General features: G+C 56.2%; 2 protein-coding genes across 2 annotated transcripts; one reads left to right on the forward strand and one right to left on the reverse strand.

The window, feature by feature from the left end:
* Positions 1 to 1922: 1922 nt before the first annotated feature.
* Positions 1923 to 17466, reverse strand: LOC119933510 (SAP domain containing ribonucleoprotein). The gene is made up of 11 exons (XM_038753054.1): positions 17412 to 17466; positions 14149 to 14248; positions 13948 to 13994; positions 13695 to 13765; positions 11988 to 12039; positions 10771 to 10844; positions 10598 to 10626; positions 8395 to 8420; positions 8046 to 8114; positions 3131 to 3226; positions 1923 to 2123 (listed from the first exon to the last, which is right to left on the reverse strand). Exons 1-11 carry the CDS (start codon positions 17445 to 17447, stop codon positions 2082 to 2084), a joined length of 642 nt encoding a protein of 213 aa, XP_038608982.1. The 5' UTR covers positions 17448 to 17466; the 3' UTR covers positions 1923 to 2081.
* Positions 17467 to 17807: 341 nt separating this feature from the next.
* ORMDL2 (ORMDL sphingolipid biosynthesis regulator 2) lies at positions 17808 to 23665 on the forward strand. The gene is made up of 4 exons (XM_038753172.1): positions 17808 to 17876; positions 20840 to 21014; positions 22886 to 23037; positions 23294 to 23665. Exons 2-4 carry the CDS (start codon positions 20841 to 20843, stop codon positions 23427 to 23429), a joined length of 462 nt encoding a protein of 153 aa, XP_038609100.1. The 5' UTR covers positions 17808 to 17876; position 20840; the 3' UTR covers positions 23430 to 23665.
* The last annotated feature ends 141 nt before the right edge of the window (positions 23666 to 23806 follow it).

Consider the following 23806-nt stretch of genomic DNA (forward strand, 5'->3'; position numbering starts at 1 on the left):
ATTTCTTCCCCCTGCACAGCTACGTCAGCACTTCCATGTCACATCCACAGTTAGGTATCCATCCCCACATCCTGTAGCGCTTAGGTACACATCTTTTAAACTCTTTGGCGTCCCCCTAACTTATTTTTCCATCTCCCCCTCAAGACTGTAAACCCCTCAAGGGCAGGGACCATATCTACTCTGTTGTTCTCTCCTCAGCACTCAGTAGAGTGCTTTATCCTAAGGGGGTGCTGATGATGCAACTTACTGATTTGGATTGGGGGGGTGGCTCCTCCCTAATAATAACTGTGGTGTTTCAGTGCTATGTGCCAAACACTGTTCTAAGCACTGGGGTAGATACAGGATAATGGGGTTGGACACATGGGCGACGGTGTTAATCCCCACTTTACAGATGAGCTGAGGCATTGAGAAGTGAAGTGACTTACCCAAGGTCACAAAGCAGACTTGTGGGAGAGTCGGGATTAGAACCCACATCTTTTGACTCCCAAACCCATGTTCTTTCAGGCCACGCTGCTCCCGATCTTCACCATCTCCCTGACCGCCCAGAGCTCAGAAAGGCCACCTTGCATCCGGCCTGGACCCCCAAGCATCTTGCCTATACCCCACCCCTAGCCCCAGGCCCTGTAAGTTCGGAATCAACGTAGGAGGATAGTAAGGTACCAAGATTGCATCTGGGATGTGGTCAAGACTTGGGCGTGGGGCGGGAAGCACCAGGTCTTGGCCTACCCGAGCTGGGCACCCACAGCCACTCCCCAGAGGTGACAAGGGTGAAGCGGCATCCCATCCAACGGCGGGCCAGCTGTGCGGGGAAGGGCTCTGGGGAACCACTGGGCTGACCACAGACCCGGGGCGTGAGGTTGGGCCGCCACCTGAAGACTAAGAGAGGCTGACATCCTGGTGTTCTGCCTGTACAGGGGCACTCATGGGGCTTGACCTTTGTCCCCTCCCCTTCCTCCTCCTCCTCCTCAGATGCCCTTCTGGCCCACTGTTAGGAGGCTGGGATGGGGGCTAGGAATCCTCCCTGAAGCCAATCCTTCCTGAAAGCCCAATTCCCCAGCCTGCTCTCCTCCTCCCTGAGAGCCAAAATGAGGACTGAAGCAGAGGGAGGAATTAAGTACTAAACTAGTTTGGCTTCTAATCCGTGCGTGTCCGGGAGGTTTGGGGGTAAGACAGGGAGAGAGCAAGAGCTGTAGCCCCCTGCCCCGGCCCTCCCTCTCCTCCTGGGCCGGGACTCAGGGTTGGGGGCAGGAGCTGACAGCTACACCCCCTCCCCCAAGCCAAGACTATGGTTCCCTCCCTGTCGCTCCCTTTCCCACACTCTCCTGGGCTCAACTGTGCTGCCCAGGGTTGTCTCCGCTCTGCCTATTCAACCTAAATTAGTCACGACTGGACCTTGGCTCGGGGAGGAAAAATCAATTAGGTGGGGCTTGGGGGGAGATAGAAAGGAGGGGGAGGAGGAATCAGCTCTCCACCCCAGTCCCCCAACTCTACCCCCTCTTCTCTCACAGGAAGGGGGTGGGGACCCGACACCCAGACTCAGGTTCCAGGGGAGGGGGGACACTGGGAGCCCTCTCCGAACTCCAAGCCAGCTGTTTCCCCCTTGTCCTGCAAGCCAACCTCGGGCAGGACGCCACCATGGCTCCACACGCTGTCTCTTTTCTGCATTTTTAATTAACAATCGGAATAAAAAACCAAGAAAAACAGTAAACATGGGGGCCCGCAGGGTGAGGACCGCGGACCAAACCGGCCCCTGACAGACTGGGCCCAGTCAGACCTGGGGATTGCGTCCACATGTCCACAGTGTGTGTGTGTGTGTGTGTGTGTGTGTGTGTGTGTGTGTGTGTGTGTGTGTGTGTGTGTGTGTGTGTGTGTGTGTGTGTGTGTGTGTGTGTGTGTGTGTGTGTGTGTGTGTGTGTGTGTGTTGGGGGGGAGGGCGGGTACACACGAGCACCCATGGGGATCAATGCAGCGAGCGGGCACCAGAATCAGGTGGTCCGGTGGACAGTCAGTCGGGAAAGACAGACGAACAGCAAGCACGGCAGAGGGAGATGGGATGGCAGAGTCCACCCACCCCCGGCCCTTCAGGCGATCCCGAAGCGCTCAGCTCTTTTCCTCTTCTTGGCCTGGGGTTGGGGGGCAGGAACAAAAACAGAAGATTAAAGAAGGAAGGGGAAGAAGAGAAGGGCCATGCCACGAGCCCTCATAACAGTCACGGGGATGGGTTGGGCCCTTGGACTAAGGCCGGGAGGACAGCAGAAGGACCAGTGAATGTCGGGATCTTCCCGTGGACGGGAGGGCACAAATACCCAGATCTGCTCTAGATATGGGCTGGCTACTGGCTGGCTACTATTTAATCGTAAATAAATACGATTGATTTATTTACTGAGTTTCCTCTGGTCACTTAATAATAATAGTAACTGTGGTATCTGTTCAGTGCTTACTGTGTATCAGGCACTGTACTAAGCGCTGGGGTGGATACAAGCAAATCGGATCGGACGCGGTCGCTGTCCCACATCGGCCTCAGTCTCAACCCTCACTTCACTGATAACTGAAGCACGGAAGTGAAGTGACTTGTCCAAGGTTACCCAGTAGACAGGTGCCAGGGCCAGGATTAGAACTCCCGCTAGCCCCAGAAACACAGCAAGATGGATGCCTCAGCCCCACCCCCAGCCCCCGCTGCCCTGGTCGGGGTCTGTGCAGGGTGGCGGGCAACAGCAACAGTCTGTGCCCACCGGGCACCAGATAACAAGCCCCACGCACCGGCTCGGGGGTGGGAGGCTGAGAAGAGCTCAGTCCTCGGTATCCATCCCGCCCGCCCCCACCCACACAATCCCCCGGGGCTTCTCCCCTAGTGACCCACACCTCAGGGTTCCTTCTCAATTAACTCCTTAGCAGCCAGAAGCAGCCACAGTGAGGGTCCGGGAAGGGCGCCCGGCCAGTTGGCCAAGGTGTCCCGGGGAAGGGAGCTGAGCCATAGAAGCAAAGTGAAGCTACCCCACCGATCCTTTCCGCGACCCAAGTCAGCGGATCCCCTTCAACCCGCCCCGGCCTCCCTGGGGCTGGGCGGCAGCAGCAGGCGGGGGAGAGAGGGAGATGGTCTCTGGGGGAGCCGAGCCAGCCCCCTCGTTACCTCTGTGTCTTCTGTGGCTCCAGCTGTGGCACCAACGGAACTCGTGACAATGCCAAATCGTTCCTTCCGCTTCTTCAGCTTCTCATCATCCTCAGTCTGGGTGTGGGGAACAAGGGCGGCGAGGAGGGTTGAGAAGAGAGGGCCGCCAGGAAGCAGAGGGGCAGGTATGCGGGTGGGTGACCAGAGGAGCCGCGAGCCCCGGGCCTGGTCTCCCTCCCAGGAGGTCGTCTATTCCCCAGGACCCAGCGCTGTAGTGGAGTAGCCCCTCTTCCCGGGAACGAGGGACGGTTCAACCAGGCAGCCAAGACCGGGCCGCTGCCCGCTTCTGCATGTGCGGTTTGCACCGTGGGGTATGGCTGAGGTGGAAGGGCTGGGGCCGGTGTGGCCCCTCGCCCAATCACGTTGTGGGCAGGGAGGTTCCCGTTTGGCTCCCCTCAAACTTCAGGGCTCCCAGGGTCCAGCAGGTTGGTGCAGAGGGAGAGAAAAGTTGGGAGCTGAGGGGGAAAGATGGGGTACAACTCAAGCATGGGGCCGGGGGAGGACAGTCAGGACAGGGGACCATTTTCATGACAAAGAGGCCAGCGAGGTGGGAGGATGTCAGCACCTCGAGGAGATGCTGCCATGGCAACCAGATCGGTGTTATCAATTACCGCACCTCGGTGCTCCGGAGGGGAAGGGGCGGCCAGGGCAGAGGCGGGGAGAGTTGGAATTGAAAACACGTCCGTTTCGCCTCGGGGCCAGGAGTCAACATCAGGGTTTGTTTGCTTTCTTTCCAGGAGAAAATGAGCACAGCGACCCCAGGACCCCGCGGTGCTCCCGGCCAGGCGTGGGGAGGGGCCTGTGCACCCCCACCCCGCTGAAGGAAGACACCCCCCCAACCCCCAGTCCCACATGTGCCCCTCCTACGTTGGAGCTGGGGGGCAGGCAAATAGGGCTGGGAGCCCCCATCCGCCAGACACACGGAAGGCTTTCTCTATTTTGCACACGCCCTGCCTGCACCCCCACTAAATCACTGGCCTCCAACGCTCGCCTGCCCGCTCCCTCCCCCGTCCCTCCCCCCTGACCCTCATGGACAGGTCTGCACAATAAACCCCACTCCATCTTGAGCCCCTCGCTGACAGCTTTGATTCACCGGTGCCCAGGGCCCGCCCATCTGGGGGAAATGACCCCCTCGAGCCGTGGCCCCCCTCGCATTCATCAGCCCTGGGTCGCCCCCCTGCCCGAAGGCGGTGAGCGTGCATCTGCGGGCCGGGATAACCCCCCCACCCCCCCAACCCCCACAGAAGGACCCCAGAGCCTCGTGCCTCAGCCTCCGCAGAGGGGCCAAGGGCGGGCAGTCCGGCCGAGGGACTGTAGCTCCCGGGCCCCAGTGCTGGGATGGACTGCGGACGGTGACCGCTCAGCCGCCCGAGTAGGGGGCGGCCGGGACCAACTAGAGACCCCCGGGGCTGAGGCAGGCTGGACGGGACCCCAGTTGGCGAGCGGGCTCCATTCACAGGAGCCAGTGACCCAGCGGGAGCCCGAGAGGTCACTGGAGAATACAAAGTAGAACCATCTGCCGGGCAGGCGAGCGGTCGCGGGGTGGGACACCGAGCCCCCCAACCCCCACACCACCGCAACCTCCCGGGGTCGGCACGGCGGGGAGACACTCTCGGTGTTTGGGGGGGGGGATGGACAAGGCAGGCGGGTGGGAGATTAATGGCGACCAGGCTGTGGTGTCCCCACGGGAAGGGTGAGGGGGACGGTGTCCCTGGCAGCAATGCTGTTGGCTTTCCTCCCAGAAACACCCCAAGCAACCGGGCTACAGGAGGGGACGGTGGTAGGCTGCGGAGGACCGGACAAGGGCTGCAGCTGCGGGGACCCCGGCTCCCAGCCCCCAGCCCCCTCCAGCTTGCCCCGCCATCGGGAGGTGAGCTGTGGCTGGAGGGCTGAGAGAGAAAACCATCTGGCCTCTTCTTCCAGCCCGGACACTACAGCCGGGCATGGGCTGGAGGGGAAAGCCTGTGGGGAGGGTGCAGAGGGCACACTTGCCTGGCCTTTGGAGTACCCCTCGCCCCCGCCCCCAGCCCCCAATACCCTCCAAACCTGGGGTGAACCTGGCCAGTGCTGCCCTGAGTGGTCAGGCTGTTTGGCACCCACGAAGGGAAGAACTTACTGCCATATGGCCCCACTGGTCACTGCACCCACCCCCCCTTCCCCAGGCCACCTCTGTGGGGGGCAGCTCCGGGGCCCAAGGTTTCAGTGGCACTTGGCAGGGGGTGGGGGGGAAACGGCTGCAGCACCGTCCTCTCAGCTCTCGCATCATATGTGTTTCACACCTCCATCCCACCTCCTGGCTTCGTACTTCCTGCGACGTACTTGTGCCTGCATGTCCTGCACATCCTTGCGTCCCCGCCACCCGACCCCTGGGCCCCACCCGATCTGGCCTTTGGCAAGGAGGGATGGGTGAGATCGCAGGGCCCCATTTCTCAAGTGCTGAGTACAGTGCTCAACAGACATCACTGATTGATTCTGCCGTTGAAATTACAATAGGCTTTCAAGGACCTTGAGCAGGAGATGGGGTGGGGGTCAGGGGTAAGAGGTTGGGGATAAGGGGGTGAAAAGGAAAATGAATGGGGGGGTGTCAGAGTGTCTGGTGGGGAGGAGCAGCCCACCCATAGGATAATGACACTGACTGGTCCCGTGAAAGCCCGGAGATGGGTGGTGGAGGACACCCCGAGGGCTTCATGGATCTGTGCTTTCGGAACAAAGGGCACAACTTGGGTTCCTCAGCAGGGTCCGACGAAGAACCAAACAGATGCCTGGAGACTGGGATGTCAGGATCACCCCACCGTTGCCCCTCCTGCCCAGCCGGCTGGCCGCCGCAAGAGAAACGGGACCCCAAGGCCAAGCTCTCACCCTCTGGAAGGAGGACAGGACATGGCGGGCCCTGGCCCGACCCCTGCTCCCCTGCTCCCAGTCAAGGAGCTGGTTTGGAACCAGGAGCTGTGGGGCAGGGAAGCTACGGGGAGGGGAGATTGGTCTCGGCAGGGGCCCCATTCCCAAGCCCGGGCCGCTCCCGCTTAGGCCCCCCACAAGACCACCCAACCCCAAGGAGACTGTAAGGGAAAAGAGGACCCCCTACGCCTGCCTAAATCCTCCCTCCTGGCTGCAGGCCAGGGTTGACCCTGCCAGCCTCTAGGGAAGGAGGTCGACACCAAATGGGTCCAAGGTCTCTACCTGGGCCTCCAAACTGGGGACCAATGAAATGAGTACAGCTCTGCCCAAGGCAAGCACTCAGTCCCTACTTGGACTGGTAAATATAGTGTGCAGCTCTCAGTCCACCCTGTGGACTGTCTGCTATGTCACTTTGTTTCTCTGGGCCTCAGTTACCTCATCTGTAAAACAGGGATTGAGACTGTGAGCCTCACAAGGAATAAGGACTGTGTCCAACTTGATTTGTTTGTACCCACCCCAGCGCTTAGTAATAATAATAATAATAACGGTATTTGTTAAGCGCTTACTATGTGCCAAGCACTGTTCTAAGCACTGGGGTAGACACAAGGTAATCAGGTTGTCCCGGGTGGGGCTCAGTCTTAATCCCCATTTTACAGATGAGCTAACTGAGGCACAGAGAAGTGAAGCGACTTGACCTAGGACACACAGCAGACAAGTGGTGTAGCCGGGATTAGAGCCCATGTCCTCTGACTCCCAAACCTGGCACATAGTAGGCACTTAAATACCATCATTATTATTAGTAGTAGTACAGTACTATCCCCTTAGTCCATACTATGGATTGATTAGAACGGTGCCTTGCCCAAAGTGAGCACACAGTCTATACTGTAGACTGATAAGTAGATTGCGCGATTCTCAGTCTATACTGTGAATTGATTAGTACAGTGCCCTGTGCTCAGTCTAGACCGCGGATTAACTAGTACAGTGCTCCGCGCTCAGTCTACACTGAAGACTGACTAGTAACAATAAGAATGACAATGATGGCATTTTTTAAGCGCTATGTGCCAAGCACTGTTGTAAGTGGTGGGGGAGATCCAAGGTTATCAGGTTGTCCCAGGTGGGGCTCACAGTTCTAATACCCATCTTACAGAGGAGGTAACTGAGGCACAGAAAAGTGAAGTGACTCGCCCAAAGCCACACGGCTACATCTGACAAGTGGCGGAGCTGGGATTAGAACCCATGATCTCTGACTTCCAAGCCCGTGATCTTTCCACTAAGCCACGCTGTGCTCTGCCCTCAGTCCATCCTGGGGATTGATAAGAACAGTGCTCTGCACACAGCAAGCGCTCCGTTGACCGATAAGTCGAGTGAGCGGCTCTCAGTCCGTATTGCCAAATGTGGAGTACTGTGCTCTCGTTCACTCATTTAATCGCATTTATTGAGCGCGCACTGTGTGCAGAGCACTGTACTAACCGCTTGGAAAGTACAATTCAGCAACAAATAGAGACAATCCCTGCCCAACACAGTCTCCCTCAGTGTATGCTGTGGATTATCTAGAACAGCGCTCTGCCCTCTAAGGAGGCATTCTGTCCACACAATAGGCCGCTGGCACCCTCCCCACTGACTCCCAAGGAGACAAGACGGCAGGGCAGGAGGGGCCCAAGAACCACACAACCCAAACTTTTAGGATGGGGTTCAAATCCCCGCAATTCCCAGCCCAGAGCCTGGGGCCCCGGGAGGTCACGCCTCCACTCCAATTCCCGGCAGGCAGGACCCCGGTGCCGAGAAGCTGAGAGACACTGTCAAAGTGAGCCCAATGTTGGGTAGGGACTGTCTCTATATGTTGCCAATTTGTACTTCCCAAGCGCTTAGTACAGTGCTCTGCACATAGTAAGCGCTCAATAAATATGATTGATTGATTGGTTGAAGGTGGTGGGAAGACAAGTGGGAGGGTAAGGAGGTGACGGGGGCGGCCCCTTACCTTCTTGGAGACAGACGAGACGTTCAGACCAAATCTCTGAGCCCGTTCCTTTAACTTGTCCATGTTCACCTGCCGGGAAGACAGAGAACCGGGGACGGATTGCTTCGGCTGCTCGGTCGGGGACAGGAGTCGTCCCAACCTGCCTGGGGCCAAGCCGTCCTGACCCCACACACGCAGCCTCCATGGCATCGCCCAAAGATCCGGGCCAGGGTCAGAAAACAGCTCTGCTGGGGACGGGCAGAACGGCGGGCCCGGAGTCAGGAGGCCGGGGAAGTCTCTCGGTCTCGTGCTTTGCCAGAGAGACAGAGTCCAGCCAGGGGAGGGGGCCGAGCTCACTCCAGGTTCTTACCGTGGGCTTGATGTCCGTTGACAGACCTAGAAAGGAAAACACGTCACATTAGAGGTCGGGGGTCCCAACTCCTAACTCTTCAAATTCCCTCAGACCAGCCATAACTCTGCCCTCCCCGACTCGGCAATGCTCCGTTCCTCCCTTGACCACTCCCACAGACCCTCCAACTAACAGTTCCAAACCTCCCTTCCAGGGACCCGCTTCTGCCTTTTCTACCGATACTGTGCTTATCCGGTTCTCCTCCTACCCACCTCTGGTTTTGTTTGCAGGCTCCTCTTCTGCCTCTCACCCCCTAATTGAGGGCAACCCCCAAGAATCTGTGCCGGGTTCCCTACCCTTCTCTCCCTCTACCCGCACACTCTTGGGCAGCTCCTCGGCTCACATGGGTCCAGCCACCAGCTCTGTGAGGGTGGCTCCCACGTGGCCCTCTCAGGCCCTAACCGCTCCCCCGTCACCCAACCCCGCATCTCCTCTTGCCCTCGGGACAGCTCCAGGTGGAGGTCCCGCCGATACCTCACACTCACTGTGTCCAAAACTGACCTCTCTGTCCTCACACCAGCCCCCCGCCCCCTCCTCCCGATATCCTCAACTCCGCTGACAACACCGCCACCCACCCAACCCCCGCCCAGGATGGCAACATGGGGTCATACTTGACTCCTTGACCGCGCAATCTGGCTGGTTCTTTAATCAATTAATCGTATCGCTTGAGCGCTGTGGGCAGAGCACAGTACACAGCACTTAGGAGAGTACAAAATAATAGAGTTGGTAGTTACGTTCCCTGCCCGCAAGGAACTTACAGTCTGTAAGGGGAGATAAACGTAAACACAGAAAAATTCATTTTGGACTTGGACATAATTGCTGCGGACCTGAAGGCGGGGTGAATAAAGGTTACAAATTCAAGTGCAAGTGTGACACAGAAGGGAGTGGGAGAGGAGGAAATGTTCAGGACATGTCACCCCCCCCTTCAAAAATCTCCAGCAGTTGCCTATCCACCTCCGTATCAAAAACTCCTCACCACTGGCTTTAAAGCTATCACCTTGCCCACTCCTACCTCACTTCTCTTCTCTCCTTCTACAACCCAGTCCGCAAACTTCACTCCTCTGGTCCTAACCTTCTCACTGTGCCTCGATCTCACCTGTCTTGCCGCTGACCCCTGGCCCATGTCCTACCTCTGGCCTGGAACACCCTTCGTCCTCAAATCCTTCGATTACTCTCCCCTCCTTCAAAGCCTTACTGAGGGCACATCTCCTCCAAGAGGTCTTCCCAAATTAAGTCCCACTTTTCCTCATCTCTCACACCCTTCTGCGTCACCCTGACTTGCTCCCTTTGCTCTCTCCTCACCCCAGCCCCACACCACTTATGTGTGCATCTGTAATTTTATTAATTTATATTGACATCTCTCTCCCCCTCTGGACTGGGAGCTCATTGTGGACAGGGACTGTATCTACTGCTGTACTGTACTTTCTCAGGCGCTTAGTACAGTGCTCTGCACACAGTAAGCATTAAATAAATACGTCTCAATGCCTGGGGTAAAGGGGCCCAAGTGGGAAATGGCTTGGGGCTCCACAGCCTGAATACAGAGGATGGGGAAGTGAGAAGGGGGAAATAGGAGAAAAAGAAGCAAGGAAAAAGGGCAGGGAGGAGAGAGAGGCACCCTCCCCACAGCACCTGTGTATATCTGAGAAGCAGCGTGGCTCAGTAGAAAGAGCACGGCCTTTGGAGTCAGAGGTCATGGGTTCAAATCCCAGCTCTGCCACCTGTCAGCTGTGTGACTTCGGGCAAGTCACTTCACTTCTCTGTGCCTCAGTTCCCTCATCTGTAAAATGGGGATTAAGACTGTGAGCCCCACTTGGGACAACCTGACCACCTTGTAACCTCCCCAGCACTTAGAACAGTGCTTTGCACACAGTAAGCGCTTAATAAATGCCATCACTATTATTTATCATCTGTCCATATTACTCTACTTTATAATGATGTGTATAAAGCTGTAATTCTATTTATTCTGATGGTACTGACACCTGTCTACTTATTGTGTTTTGTTTTCTGTCTCCCCCTTCTAGACTGTGAGCCCGTTGCTGGGTGGGGACCGTCTCTATATGTTGCCAGTTTGTACTTCCCAAGCGCTTAGTACAGTGCTCTGCACACAGTAAGTGCTCAATAAATACGATTGAAGGAATGAACAGGACAAGGATGAGGGGCTTACCTTTGGCCGAAACAGGAGTAATGCCGAATCTGTGGAGGAAAAACCCACGTGCGAGTGAGAGAGCCAGCTAGGCGCCACCCCCCTCCACATCCTGGGCCAGGCACTTGGCCCTGCAAACTGGCTCCCCGGTGGTCCGGCCCCCCTAGCCCGCCCCAAGAAAACTGAGGACCTACCTAGCTGCCCGGGCCGCCTTCTTACTCTCTAGGCTCACGGGGACGTTGAACCTCTCCGCTCGCTTCTGCATCCTCTGGAGGGGGAACAGAGAAAGCAGGGGGCTTCATCATCATCACCTCGTCCCCGGCTCTTTCCTTGCCACTCCCCAAATCATCCATTCTAATCATTCATCTAATCATTCATTAGAGAAGTAGCATGGCTCAGTGGAAAGAGCCCGGGCTTTGGAGTCAGGGGTCATGGGTTCGAAGCCCAGCTCTGCCAATTGTCAGCTGTGTGACTTTGGTCAAGTCACTTCACTTCTCTAGGCCTCAGTACCCTCATCTGTAAAATGGGGATTAAGACTGTGAGTCCCCCCCCTCCCCGGAGGACAATCTGATCTCCCTGTAACCTCCCCAGCGCTTAGAACAGTGCTTTGCACATAGTAAGCGCTTAATAAATGCCATTATTATTATTATTATCCCCATACCTCCTTCCCGTCTCACTTTCACCTTCAAGCTGTGCCATTTTTTTTTTTAAGAGTATCTGTTAATGGCTTACCTTGTGTCAGGCACGGTACTAAGCACTGCGGTAAATACAAGCTAACTGGGTTCAACACAATCCCTGTCCCAAATGGGGCTCACAGCCTTAATCAATCAATCAATCGTATTTATTGAGCGCTTACTGTGTGCAGGGCACTGTACTAAGCGCTTGGGAAGTACAAGTTGGCAACATACAGAGACAGTCCCTACCCAACAGTGGGCTCACAGTCTAAAATCCCCATTTACAGATTCAGTAACGGAGGTACAGGAGTTGGGCGGCTTGCCCAAGGTCATACAGCAGGTAACTGGCAGAGTCGGATTAGAACTCAGGTCCCTCTGACTCCCAAACCCACGATCTTTCCACTAAGCCACACTGCCCATTCCCTTGTTTTTGACCTATTCCCAGGTCTTGCAAGCTCCCCCCCCACCACACTAAATCCCGCTCACCGCATCCTCCTTCTCAACCTGCAGAGCCTCGGGAAAGCCCACCTCCTCCAGGAAGTCTTCCCTGATGAACTCCCAGCCCCCGAGGTCAAATCAGACCACCAGCTGCACTCGGCCCTCCCGTGGAGCCTGGCACTCACTATGCATCCTCCTCTCTCCCTTCTCCCGCCCCGCACGGCCCCACTCTGACACCCAGGGATTCTTGGTTCTGAGGAGGCACTGGCAGGCTGGACTCAGTTAGGGTGGGTTCCTACCTCAGTCTGTGGGATCTCCGATGTGATTTTCACTACTTTCTTCTCCGCCGTCCTGAAGGAGAAGGAGAAGAGGTGAGAGGGTGGGGAGGGCGAGGCCACAGGGTTGGGGGAACCCAGAGAACCGTCACCTCACAGCTCCCTGCCGGACTCAAGCGCTTAGTACGGTGCTCTGCGCACAGTAGGCGCTAAATAAACGACTGAATGAATTCAAGGGGAAGTATTCAAGTACGAAGGGGAGATGCGTGTGCGGGACTGGGTGTGTTCCCCACAGCACCTACATAAATATGTTTGTACATATTTATTACTCTATTTTACTTGTACATATCTATTCATTTTATTTTGTTAGTATGTTTGGTTTTGTTCTGTCTCCCCCTTTTAGACTGTGAGCCCACTGTTGGGTAGGGACTGTCTCTACGTGTTGCCAACTTGGACTTCCCCAGCGCTTAGTCCAGTGCTCTGCCCACAGTAAGCGCTCAATAAATATGATTGATTGATTGATTCAAGTAGCCCAGACCCTCCCTGGCGCCAAGCAAAGGCTTCCGGGGAGCTAGGTCTCAGTCACCTCACTCGGGTTCACTCACTGCCGCGCTTGTGGGCACCCAGGCACAAGTGCCAAGGTCTCTTGGGAGGCCAGCCTCCTCCGTGAGCCCCTGGTTCCCCGCCAGGGGCAAGAGGCGGGAGGCTTGGAAGAGTCAAGTGGGGCGAACGCTACCGGATCTGGTCAAACCCTTCACAAAGGGTACAGGGCACGGCCCCAACCCCCGGACACTTCATAGCGCCCTGGGAGAAGGGGGCCGGACCCCTTTGTTGGGAGAGCGCCGGGTGGGGGGCGGAGGCGGGGGAGGGGCGCCCCCTGATGTCCAAAACCCAGCCCTGCATCACCCCCCCAGCCCGAACGGGGCTTTTGGAAGGGCAGAGTCCGGAGGGCGGCATCCCCATCAATCAATCAATCAATCGTATTTATTGAGCGCTTACTGTGTGCACAGCGCTGATCCCGATCTGACCCGCGATCTCCAAACCTCGTGGGAACCCCCAGAAGCAGCCATGGTGGGGCGAGGGGAGACCCCGCCAGTAGGGAGCTGTTGGCCCCCCCTCCACTCAGCCATGCCTGACCAAAATGCCCCCTGGCCAACGACCTCTTCCTCATTCCTTTCTCGCGAAAGAGTGCAGAGGGGGGAGCGGAGGGGAGCCTTGGGTGGTACTGTTGCCTTTCTCCTTCTCCAGCTCCCTGCAGGAGGCGGGCACCCCCAGAGCCACACAAGCAGCCAGCAGACCCTAATACTGCAGCCTCCACTCCCTCCTTGGGCCTTGCTGGGTCTAACCCACTGACCAGGCAGCCGCTCGGACAACACTGGCACTGGTCCGCAGACCATGCAATAACACTGACCACGCTGGGACTGAGCCACTTATCGGGCAGCCAAACGGACCACGGTGGGGCTGACCCACTGATCGGGCTGCCACATAGCCCTCATCGGAGCTGACCCATTGACGAGGGACTTCTGACCGGGGTCTTTACCCCCAAGGAAGTGATGGTCCACTTAAGTGGCTTGGGGCACAGAAAGATGCTTATCATAACGGAGTATGAGCAAGGAAACCCACCTCCAACAAAACTGGGGCAGGCCCAGAGAGATTCCCCACCCCTCGTCAAGACACCCCAGCCCCCACTGCGACAAAAGACCTCAATTCCCGACCGGACCCGATAATTACACGTCAGCAGCTTTCTCAGGGGCCTGCTCCTCTTCTTTGACAGGCGGCTCCGCTGGTTTTGCTTCTTCCTCCTGGGAGCGAGGAGCAGGGGGCGGGGGGCACGGGGCAGAGGGCGGGATGAGACCCACTACATGGAGCCGGGGAGGAGAGAGGGCACACGGGGGCTGCGAACCAGGTGACCCACGCCGCCCTCACAGCCCCCTCGTGCCCAGGCTGAGAGAGGGGGCCAAGGGCAGGGTAAGCCTGGACTCACTTCCGTTTCATCTCCCAGCACGTCCTCTTCGTTGGGCTCCTCTTCAGCTGCAGGAAAGAACACCCCCGCGCCCGCCGGCTCGTTCAGCGCCCGGCTCCTTGCCGCTGCCGCCCACATCCCTGCCGGCCGAGGACCCTGATGCCCGGCCCCACCTTGCGTGCCCTCCCGGGACCCGCCAAGTCCCCAGACCCCACCGCCCACCGTGCTCCTCGAGGTACGCTTGCAGTCTGTTTATGAGATCCTGCTTGATGCCTTTCGTCTCCAGGCCCCGAGCCAGGCATTCTTGCTTCAGCTCGGCAAGCTGGGGGAAAGGAAGGAGAAGAGACGCGCCGTGAACGTCAAGGCCCAACGTCCCCATGGAGAGGGAGACCAGACGAGGAGTTTGTGGCCACCCCCGAGGAGGACCAAGCCGGGTAGTGCCTCAGTGAGCCTGAGCCCTGAAAATCTCTTTTCTCCAGAGCCCTCACCCTGGGATTTGAGGAGTAGGTGCCGTGGGCATGTGAGCACCCCACCCATTCCTCTGTAAGAGCCCACCATGGCTCATCCCTCTGATTGCAAGCAGTGGCCAGATACCCCTTCCCCATCCCGGAGTCAAAGGCGAGCTTGGCTTGGAGGTGCCCCCGAGAGATCACCGTGCTGCTGGGCCGTGGGCCGGAGGGGCACTGGAGGGCCAGGAGCGCGCTCAACTTGGAGAGTCCCAACAGCCCAACCTTCAGGAGTGGACAGGCCAGGCCAAAAGGGGTGAAATCGGCTGGGGGAGCTGGCCAAGACTGGGGGCTTGCTGGGTGGAAACTGGCGATTCTACGACTGGGAACGGAGCTAGGGAAGGGGACCCCGTCCCCTCACCCCCTTCATTTCCTGCCCTGTCAGCATCCCCATTCCCACCACGTGGGTCCTATAGGTTATGGAGGGAGGGGAACGCTTCGGGGGAAGACATTACAGCGGGGAACTCAAGCCCACTCCCATCCCTAGGGAGGGAGGGGAGGACACTACAGCAGGAAGGCCAGGCCCACCTCAATGCCTCAGGAGGGAGGGGAGGACATTACAGCGGGGACGTCAGGCCTACCCCACGAGGAGAGAGCATTGGAGAGGGGAGATCAGGCCCACCCCCATTCCTAGGGAAGGAGAGGACATTACAATGGGGACCTCAGGCCCACCCCCATCCCTAGGGCGGATGGGGAGGACATTCCAGCGGGGAACTCGAGCCCACTCCCATGCCTAGGGAGGGAGGGGAGGACACTACAGCGGGGACGTCAGGTCTACCCCCATCCCTAGGGAGGGAGGAGAGGACATTGGAGAGGGGAGCTCAGGCCCACCCCCATGCCTAGGGAAGGAGAGGACATTACAGTGGGGACCTCAAGCCCACCCCCATGCCTAGGGAGGGAAGAGAGGACATTATAGCGGGGACCTCATGCTCACCCCCATCCCTAGAAAGGGAGGGGAGGACAATACAGAGGGGAGCTCAAGCCCACACCCATGCCTAGGAAAGGAGATGAGGACGTTAAAGCAGGGACCTCAGGCCCACCCCATCCCTAGGGAGGGAGGGGAGAACATTGCTGAGGGGAGCTCAGGCCCACCCCATGCCTAGGGAGGGAAGAGAGGACATTACAGCAGAGACCTCAGGCCCACCCCCATGTCTGGGGGAGGAAGAGAAGACATTACAGCAAGGACCTCAGGCCCACCCCCATGCCTAGGGAAGAGAGGACATTACAGCGGGGACCTCATGCTCGCCTCCATGACAAGGGAGGGAGGGGAGGACATTGCAGAGGGGACCTCAGGCCCACCCCCATCCCTAAGGACGGGGGAAGGATATTGCAGAGAGGTGCTCAGGCCCACCCCCATCCCTAGGGACGGGGGGGGAAGACACTGTAGAGAGGTGCTCAGGCCCACCCCCATCCCTAGAGACGGGGGAAGACACTGTAGAGAGGGGCTCAGGCCCATCCCCATGCCTAGGGAAGAAAGGACATTATAGTGGGGAGTTCAGGCCCACCCCCATTCGGAGGGAAGGAGAGGAGGACATTGCAGAGGGGAGCTCAGGCCCACCCCTATGCCTAGGGAGGAAAAGGAGGACACTGCAGAGGGGAGCTCAGGCCCACCCCCATGCCTAGGGAGGGAAGGGAAGGCATTGCAGCAGGGAGCTCAGGCCCACCTCCATGCCTAGACTTTTAGACTGTGAGCCCACTGTTGGGTAGGCACTGTCTCTATATGTTGCCAACTTGTACTTCCCAAGCGCTTAGTACAGTGCTCTGCACACAGTAAGCGCTCAATAAATACGACTGACTGATTGATTGATTGACATTCCAGCGGGGAGCCCCAGCCCATCCGCAGCCCCAGGCCTACCCCCACCCCCACCCTGAGAAGCAGCGTGGCTCGGTGGAAAGAGCGGAAAGAGCCCGGGCTTTGGAGTCGGAGGTCGTGGGTTCAAATCCCGGCTCCGCCAACTGTCAGCTGTGTGACCTTGGGCAAGTCACTTAACTTCTCTGGGCCTCAGTGACCTCATCTGTAAAATGGGGATTAAGACTGGGAGCCCTCCCCGTGGGACCACCTGATCACCTTGTATCCTCCCCAGGGCTTAGAACAGCGCTTTGCACATAGTAAGCGCTTAACAAATGCCATCATCATCATCCTTCAGGGGGGCGTTGCAAGGGAGGCCATTACAGCCCCATCCCAGCCCTAAGGATGAGGGCGGCAGAGAGGGAGGGACGACATCATCATCATCAATCGTATTTATTGAGCGCTTACTATATGCAGAGCACTGGACTAAGCGCTTGGGAAGTACAAATTGGCAACATATAGAGACAGTCCCTACCCAACATCATCATCCTCATCAATCGTATTTATTGAGCGCTTACTATGTGCAGAGCACTGGACTAAGCGCTTGGGAAGTACAAATTGGCAACACATAGAGACAGTCCCTACCCAACAGTGGGCTCACAGTCTAAAAGGGGGAGACAGAGAACTAAACCAAACATACTAACAAAATAAAATAAATAGAATAGATATGTACAAGAAAAATAAATAGAGTAATAAATATGTACAAACATATCCATATATACAGGTGCTGTGGGGAAGGGAAGGAGGTAAGATGGGGGGATGGAGAGGACGCCCCCTCGGCGTGGAGCGATACAGCGAGTGGGAGGAAGTTTTCTCCTCAGGGGAAGAGGGGGACGGAATATATGTATATATTATATATGTTTGTACATATTTATTACTCTATTTATTTTACTTGTACATATCTATTCTATTTATTTTATTAGCATGTCTGGTTTTGTTCTCTGTCTCCCCCTTTTAGACTGTGAGCCCCCTGTTGGGTAGGGACTGTCTCTATATGTTGCCAATTTGTACTTCCCAAGCGCTTAGTCCAGTGCTCTGCACATAGTAAGCGCTCAAGAAATACGATTGATGATGATGATGATGATGAGGGAAGGGCCCCAGCCGTCCCCCGAAGGCCCGACACCCATCACCTTCAGCTTGTGGAGCTCCACAGTCTCCGCCGCCATCTTGTCGCCGCTTTCGTCCCTCCTCCTCCCCGCGCTCCCGCCTCGCCCCGGGGGCCCCCTCGGGCCGCCCAATAGCGTCCGCGCTTACTGGGGGGTCGCTCACCAACACCTCCCGCCATTGGTCGCCGCGCGGGTGCCCCCCCCCTCAGACGGCCACGCCCCCTCGTGACGTCTTCGTTCTCTCCTGGGGGGGGAGGAGGCGAGCGAAAGGGCGGGAGGGAGGGGGGGTCCCCCCCTTTTGGAGTGACGTCGGCGCCAGCCAATGAGCGGCCCATTCGCGGCGGCTGACCAATGGGCGGAGGCGCGGTCGGGTGCGGCCGGCCAATGGGAAGGCGCGGGGGCGGGAGGGGGGCGGGGCCGCTTCCTGGAGACGGGCAGGTGAGGGGAGAGCGACGCGGCCTAGGCCGGACGGGGGCCCGGACCCGCCAGGTGAGGGGCGGACACACCTGGGGAGGTGAGGTGAAGCGGGGGAGACGCCCCCACCGGCCCCCGTCGAAGGCGAGGGCGACAACCCCCCCCACCCTTCATTCATTCCCAGATAATAATAATACTAAAGATGGCATACTATACTATATGTTGCCAATTTGTACTTCCCAAGCGCTTAGTACAGTGCTCTGCACATAGTAAGCGCTCAATAAATATGATTGATTGATTGATTTATTAAGCGCTTACTATGTTCAAAGCACTGTTCTAAGCAGTGGGGAGGTTACAAGGTGAACAGGTTGTCCCCCCCGGGGGGCTTACAATCTTATTATTATTATTATTATTAATAGCATTTATTAAGCGCTTACTATGTGCAAAGCACTGTTCTAAGCGCTGGGGAGGTTACAGGGTGATCAGTTTGTCCCACGGGGGGCTCACAGTCGTAATCCTCATTTTACAGATGAGGTAACTGAGGCCCAGAGAAGTGAAGTGACTGGCCCACAGTCACACAGCTGACAATTGGCGGAGGCGGGATTTGAACCCATGACCTCTGACTCCAAAGCCCGGGCTCTTGCCACTGGGCCACGCTGCTTCCCCATCAATCAATCGTATTTATGGAGCGCTTACTGTGTGCAGAGCACTGGACTAAGCGCTTGGGAAGTACATCTTCATCAATCGTATTTATTGAGCACTTACTGTGTGCAGAGCACTGGACTAAGCGCTTGGGAAGTACAAGTTGGCAACATAGAGAGACGGTCCCTACCCAACAGTGGGCTCACAGTCTAAAAGAATAATGATGGCATTTATCAAGCGCTTCCCTTGTGCCAAGCACTGTTCTAAGCACTGGGGGGATACAAGGTGATCAGGTGTTCCCACCGGGGCCTCACAGTCCTAATCCCCATTTTACAGATGAGGGAACTGAGGCACAGAGAAGTTAAGTGCGCTTCCCTTGTGCAAAGCACCGTGCTAAGCGCTGGGGGGATACAAGGTGATCAGGTGGTCCCACCGGGGACTCACAGTCAATCCCCATTTTACAGTTGAGGGAACTGAGGCCCAGTGAAGTGACTTGCCCAAAGTCACACAGCTGACAGGTGGCGGAGCTGGGATTTGAACCCATGACCACTGACTCCAAAGCCTGGGCTGTTTTCCACTGAGCCACGCTGCTTCTCAGGCTGGCAACAAATACAGTCCCTACCCAACAGGGGGCACACAGTCAATCAATCAATCAATCGTATTTATTGAGCGCTTACTGTGTGCAAAGCACTGTACTAAGCGCTTGGGAAGTACAAGCTGGCAACAAATAGAGACAGTCCCTACCCAACAAGGGGCTCACAGTCTAGAAGCCCAGGGCTTCCGATCACTCGCCTTATTCAAACCGATGCCCTGCCCTGGACCACGAGATAGGAAAAGGACTTGTTAATTTAAGGATCAATCAATCAATCATATTTATTGAGCGCTTACTGTGTGCATAGCACTGTACTAAGCGCTTGGGAAGTACAAGTTGGCAACATATAGAGACAGTCCCTACCCAACAGCGGGGCTAGGTTCTGGGAGACCCGGGTTTTCATCTCCCCCTTTTAGACTGTGAGCCCACTGTTGGGTAGGGACTGTCTGTGTAGGTTGCCAACTTGTACTTCCCAAGCGCTTAGTATGGTGCTCTGCACACAGTAAGCGCTCAATAAATACGATTGATTGATTACAACTCTGCCCCTGGCCTGCTTCATGACCTCAGAGAATGATAATAATAATGATGGCATTTATTAAGCGCTTACTATGTGCAATGCACTGTTCTAAGTGCTGGGGAGGTTACAAGGCGATTGGGCTGTCCCACGGAGCTCACAGTCTTAATCCCCGTTTTACAGATGAGGGAACTGAGGCACAGAGAAGTCAAGTGACTTGCCCAAAGTCACACAGCTGATAAGTGGCGGAGCCGGGATTTGAACCCACGACCTCTGACTCCGAAGCCCGGGCAGAAGCCTTGCACTTCTCTGGGCCTCCATTCTCTCCTCTGTAAAATGGGGATGAAGTTGTGAGGCCCATGTGGATCAGGAACTGTGTCCTATAGCATAACAGTGTTGCCAACTTGTACTTCCCAAGCACTTAGTACAGTGCTCTGCACACAGTAAGCGCTCAATAAATGAGCCCACTGTTGGGTAGGGACTGTCTCTATATGTTGCCAGCTTGTACTTCCCAAGCGCTTAGTACAGTGCTCTGCACACAGTAAGCGCTCAATAAATACGATTGAATGAATGAATCTATCCAAGCGCTCAGCAAACAGTAAGTGCTTACTAAATGCCATTCATTCATTCATTCATTTATTCATATTTATTGAGCGCTCACTGTGTGCAGAGCACTGCACTAAGTGCTTGGGAAGTACAAGGTGGAAACTTTTAGGGATGGTCCCTACCCAACAGCGGGCTCACAGTCTAGAAGGGGGAGACGGACAACAAAACAAAACATATTAACAAAATAAAGTAAATAGAATAAATATGTACAAGTAGAGTAATAAATACGTACAAACATACATACAGGTAATGTGGGGAGGGGAAGGAGGTAAGGGGGAGGAGGGGGCTCATTCATTCATTCGATCGTCTTTATTGAGATCAGACTGTGTGCAGAGCACTGCACTAAGCACTTGGGAAGTACAATTCGGCAGCAGATAGAGACGGTCCCTACCCAACAACGGGCTCACATAGTGAGCGATTCATTCATTAAATCGTGTTATTTACTCATTGATTCAATCAGTCGTATTTATTGAGCACTTACTGTGTGCAAAGCACCGGACTAAGCGCTTGGAAAGTACAAGTCGGCAACAGAGGCGGTCCCTACCGAACAACGGGCTCACAGTCTAGAAGGGGGAGACAGACAGCAAAACACGTACGGGGCCCGCTCTGCCCCCACGTCGTCTGGGGGTCTGGGCAGGGGATACAGCCGGCCCCCGCCGTCAACCGGGCCCTCCCCTTTGGCAGGATGAACGTCGGGGTGGCCCACAGCGAGGTGAACCCCAACACACGGGTGATGAACAGCCGGGGCATCTGGCTGGCCTACGTCATCCTGGTGGGCCTCCTCCACGTGGTCCTGCTCAGCATCCCCTTCTTCAGCATCCCCGTCGTCTGGACCCTCACCAACGTCATCCACAACCTGGTGAGGCCCCCACGCCCCTCAAAGACTCTCCAATTGGGGGGGGTGCCAGAAACGGAGCCTTCCCCGCCCCCACACACACTCATCTCAACAACTTGGAGAAGCAGCGTGGCTTAGTGGCAAGAGCCCGGGCTTGGGAGTCATGGGTTCGAATCCCCACTTTGCCGCTTGTCAGCTGTGTGACTTTGGTCAAGTCACTTATCTGTGCCTCAGCTGCCTCATCTGGAAAATGGGGACTAAGACTGTGAGCCCCACGTGGGACAACCTGATCCCCTTGTATCCCTCCCAGCGCTTAGAACAGTGCTTGGCACATAATAAGCGCTTAAACACCATCATTATTTTTATTATTCCCTTGTATTTACCCCAGCACTTAGAACAGTGCTTGGTACAGAGTATGCACTTAGCAAATACCCATTATTATTATGATTATTCCCTTGTATTTACCCCAGTGCTTAGAGCAGTGCTTGGCACATAATAAGCGCTTAACAGACACCATCATTATTTTTATTATTCCCTTGTGTTTACCCCAGCACTTAGAACAGTGCTTGGCACAGAGTATGCACTTAACAAATACCATCATTATTATTATGATTATTCCCTTGTGTTTACCCCAGCGCTTAGAACAGTGCTTGGCACATAGTAAGCGCTTAACAAATGCCATTACTATTATTATCTCCCCACCTGGCCAATCAACCAGTTGTATTTATCCAGTGCTTTACTGTGTGCAGAGCAATGTACTAAGCGCTTAGCAGAGTCCACTACAACAGAGGTGATAGACATGTTCCCTGCCCACAATGAAGTGGAAAGGGCATGGGACTGGCAGGCGGAAGACCCGGGTTCTAATCCCCACCACTCTGCCACCAGTCTGCTGTGTGACCATGGGCAAATAACAATAATGGTGGTCTTTGTTAAGTGCTTACTATATGCCAAGCACTGTTCTAAGCGCTAGGGGAGGTACAAGGTAATCAGGTTGTTCCATATGGGGCTCAGTCTTAATCCCCATTTGACAGATGAGGGAACTGAGGCACAGAGAAGTGAAGTGACTTGCCCAAAGTCACAAAGCTGATAAGTGGCAGAGCCGGGATTAGAACTCATGACCTCTGACTCCCAAGCCCGTCCTCTTTCCACTAAACCACGCATTTAACTTCTCTGTGTGTTACTTACCTTATCTCTAAAATGGGGATTAAGACTGTGAACCTTATGTGGGACAGGGACTATGTCCAACCCACTTACTATGTACCAGGCACTGAACTAAGCTCGGGGGTGAATACGAGCTGTTTTGATATCTGTCTCCTGCTAGACTGTGAGCCAGTTGTGGGCAGGGATTGTCTCTATTTGTTGCTTAATTGTACTTTCCAAGAGCTTAGTAAAGTGCTCTGCACACAGAAAGCCCTCAATAAATATGATTGAAAGAATTTTTTAAAAAAGCCACGAGCTTAAAGTCCAGAGGGACACCCCCCCCCCCCCCCCCCCCAAGGCCTTTGCATCATCCTTTGGGTGCCTTGTTTGCCTGATTTAAGTCTCAGGCTGTGGTGTTTTGGGTTTTTTTAAGGCATTAAGTACTTTACTGTATGCCAGGCACTGGACTAAGTGCTGGGGTAGATAGACGCTATCTCCCTGTTCCACGTGGGCTCACAGTCCTACTCCCCATTTTACAAATGAGGTAACAGGCACAGAGAAGTGAACGTGACTTGCCCAAGGTCGCACAGCAGCTAAGAGATGGAGCTGGGAAGACAACCCAGGTCCTCTGACTCCCGGGCCAGGGCTCTTTCCACTAGGCCACACTGCCTTGAAGTCGGTTCCTCAGTCCCAGTCGTGCCCGTAGGCCGCCGCCGCTCCTCCGCCATATCACCGCTGCTCCTTCTCCTCCGCAGGCCATGTACATCTTCCTGCACACGGTCAAAGGGACCCCGTTCGAGACGCCGGACCAGGGCAGGGCCCGCCTGCTCACGCACTGGGAGCAGATGGACTACGGGCTGCAGTTCACCTCGTCCCGCAAGTTCCTGAGCATAACGCCCATCGTGCTGTGAGTCGGGCAGGGGGAGGAGAGAGGCGCCCGAGCACCCCCCCGACATTCCCTATCACAGCTCCTTTCCCCCCCTGGGGAGAGAGGGTCTAGGCCGCCATCTGGGAATAGTTTAGTTGGGGATGGGGATGGGTAGGGGTTCAGACAGGTTTGTTTGCGTCCCGCAATATGCTTCTTACCCATTGGAGACCTAGGTTAGGCCGGGCCAGGTGCAGGAGGCGGGCCGTCCCCCCTCACCCCCCCCTCCTCTCCCCAGCTACCTCCTCGCCAGCTTCTACACCAAGTACGACGCGGCCCATTTCCTCATCAACACGGCCTCGCTGCTCAGCGTGCTGCTGCCCAAGTTGCCCCAGTTCCACGGCGTCCGCCTCTTTGGCATCAACAAGTACTGAAGCCCGGCGGCGGGGACGGTGGGAGCCCGGGGCGACAGGACCAAGGGGCGGTAGGGGTGAGGTCGGCGGAAGCGGACGCCACCACCCAGCCCCCTCCCCGGCCCGTGCCCGACAGGCGGGGACGGTGCGGGGTGGGGGTTGGGGAACAACTGGAAGTGATGTGTACAGAAGGCATCTGGGGGCTTGGTTGGTGATGGGATGTATATTTTCCTTGTAATAAAAGCCAGTTTTCCAGATGGCGGTGCAGGTGTGTGAGGCCGGGGAGAGAAAGGGAAGGAGGGGTCGCTCCTTCAGTGCCCAGCCCCTCGGATGGGGGTGAAACGCAGGGGTCCCTGGCTTTACCTAGCCCCGCCAGGCAGCCGTGCGCCCACCCCCAC

The sequence above is a fragment of the Tachyglossus aculeatus genome, chromosome 10 (assembly GCF_015852505.1).
Source record: "Tachyglossus aculeatus isolate mTacAcu1 chromosome 10, mTacAcu1.pri, whole genome shotgun sequence".
NCBI lineage: Eukaryota > Metazoa > Chordata > Mammalia > Monotremata > Tachyglossidae > Tachyglossus > Tachyglossus aculeatus.

What these genes read in the sequence shown, in the direction of transcription:
- ORMDL2 (XM_038753172.1), top strand. Translation starts at nt 20,841, where the DNA reads ATGAACGTCGGGGTGGCCCACAGCGAGGTGAACCCCAACACACGGGTG. An exon ending in CCAACGTCATCCACAACCTG is followed by an intron (nt 21,015 to 22,885) that starts GTGAGGCCCCCA and finishes TCTCCTCCGCAG; the next exon opens with GCCATGTACATCTTCCTGCA. An exon ending in AGCATAACGCCCATCGTGCT is followed by an intron (nt 23,038 to 23,293) that starts GTGAGTCGGGCA and finishes TCCTCTCCCCAG; the next exon opens with CTACCTCCTCGCCAGCTTCT.
- LOC119933510 (XM_038753054.1), bottom strand. Translation starts at nt 17,447, where the DNA reads ATGGCGGCGGAGACTGTGGAGCTCCACAAGCTGAAG. An exon ending in CCTGAGAAAGCTGCTGACGT is followed by an intron (nt 12,040 to 13,694) that starts GTAATTATCGGG and finishes CTTCTCCTTCAG; the next exon opens with GACGGCGGAGAAGAAAGTAG. An exon ending in AAGGCGGCCCGGGCAGCTAG is followed by an intron (nt 10,627 to 10,770) that starts GTAGGTCCTCAG and finishes TTTCCTCCACAG; the next exon opens with ATTCGGCATTACTCCTGTTT.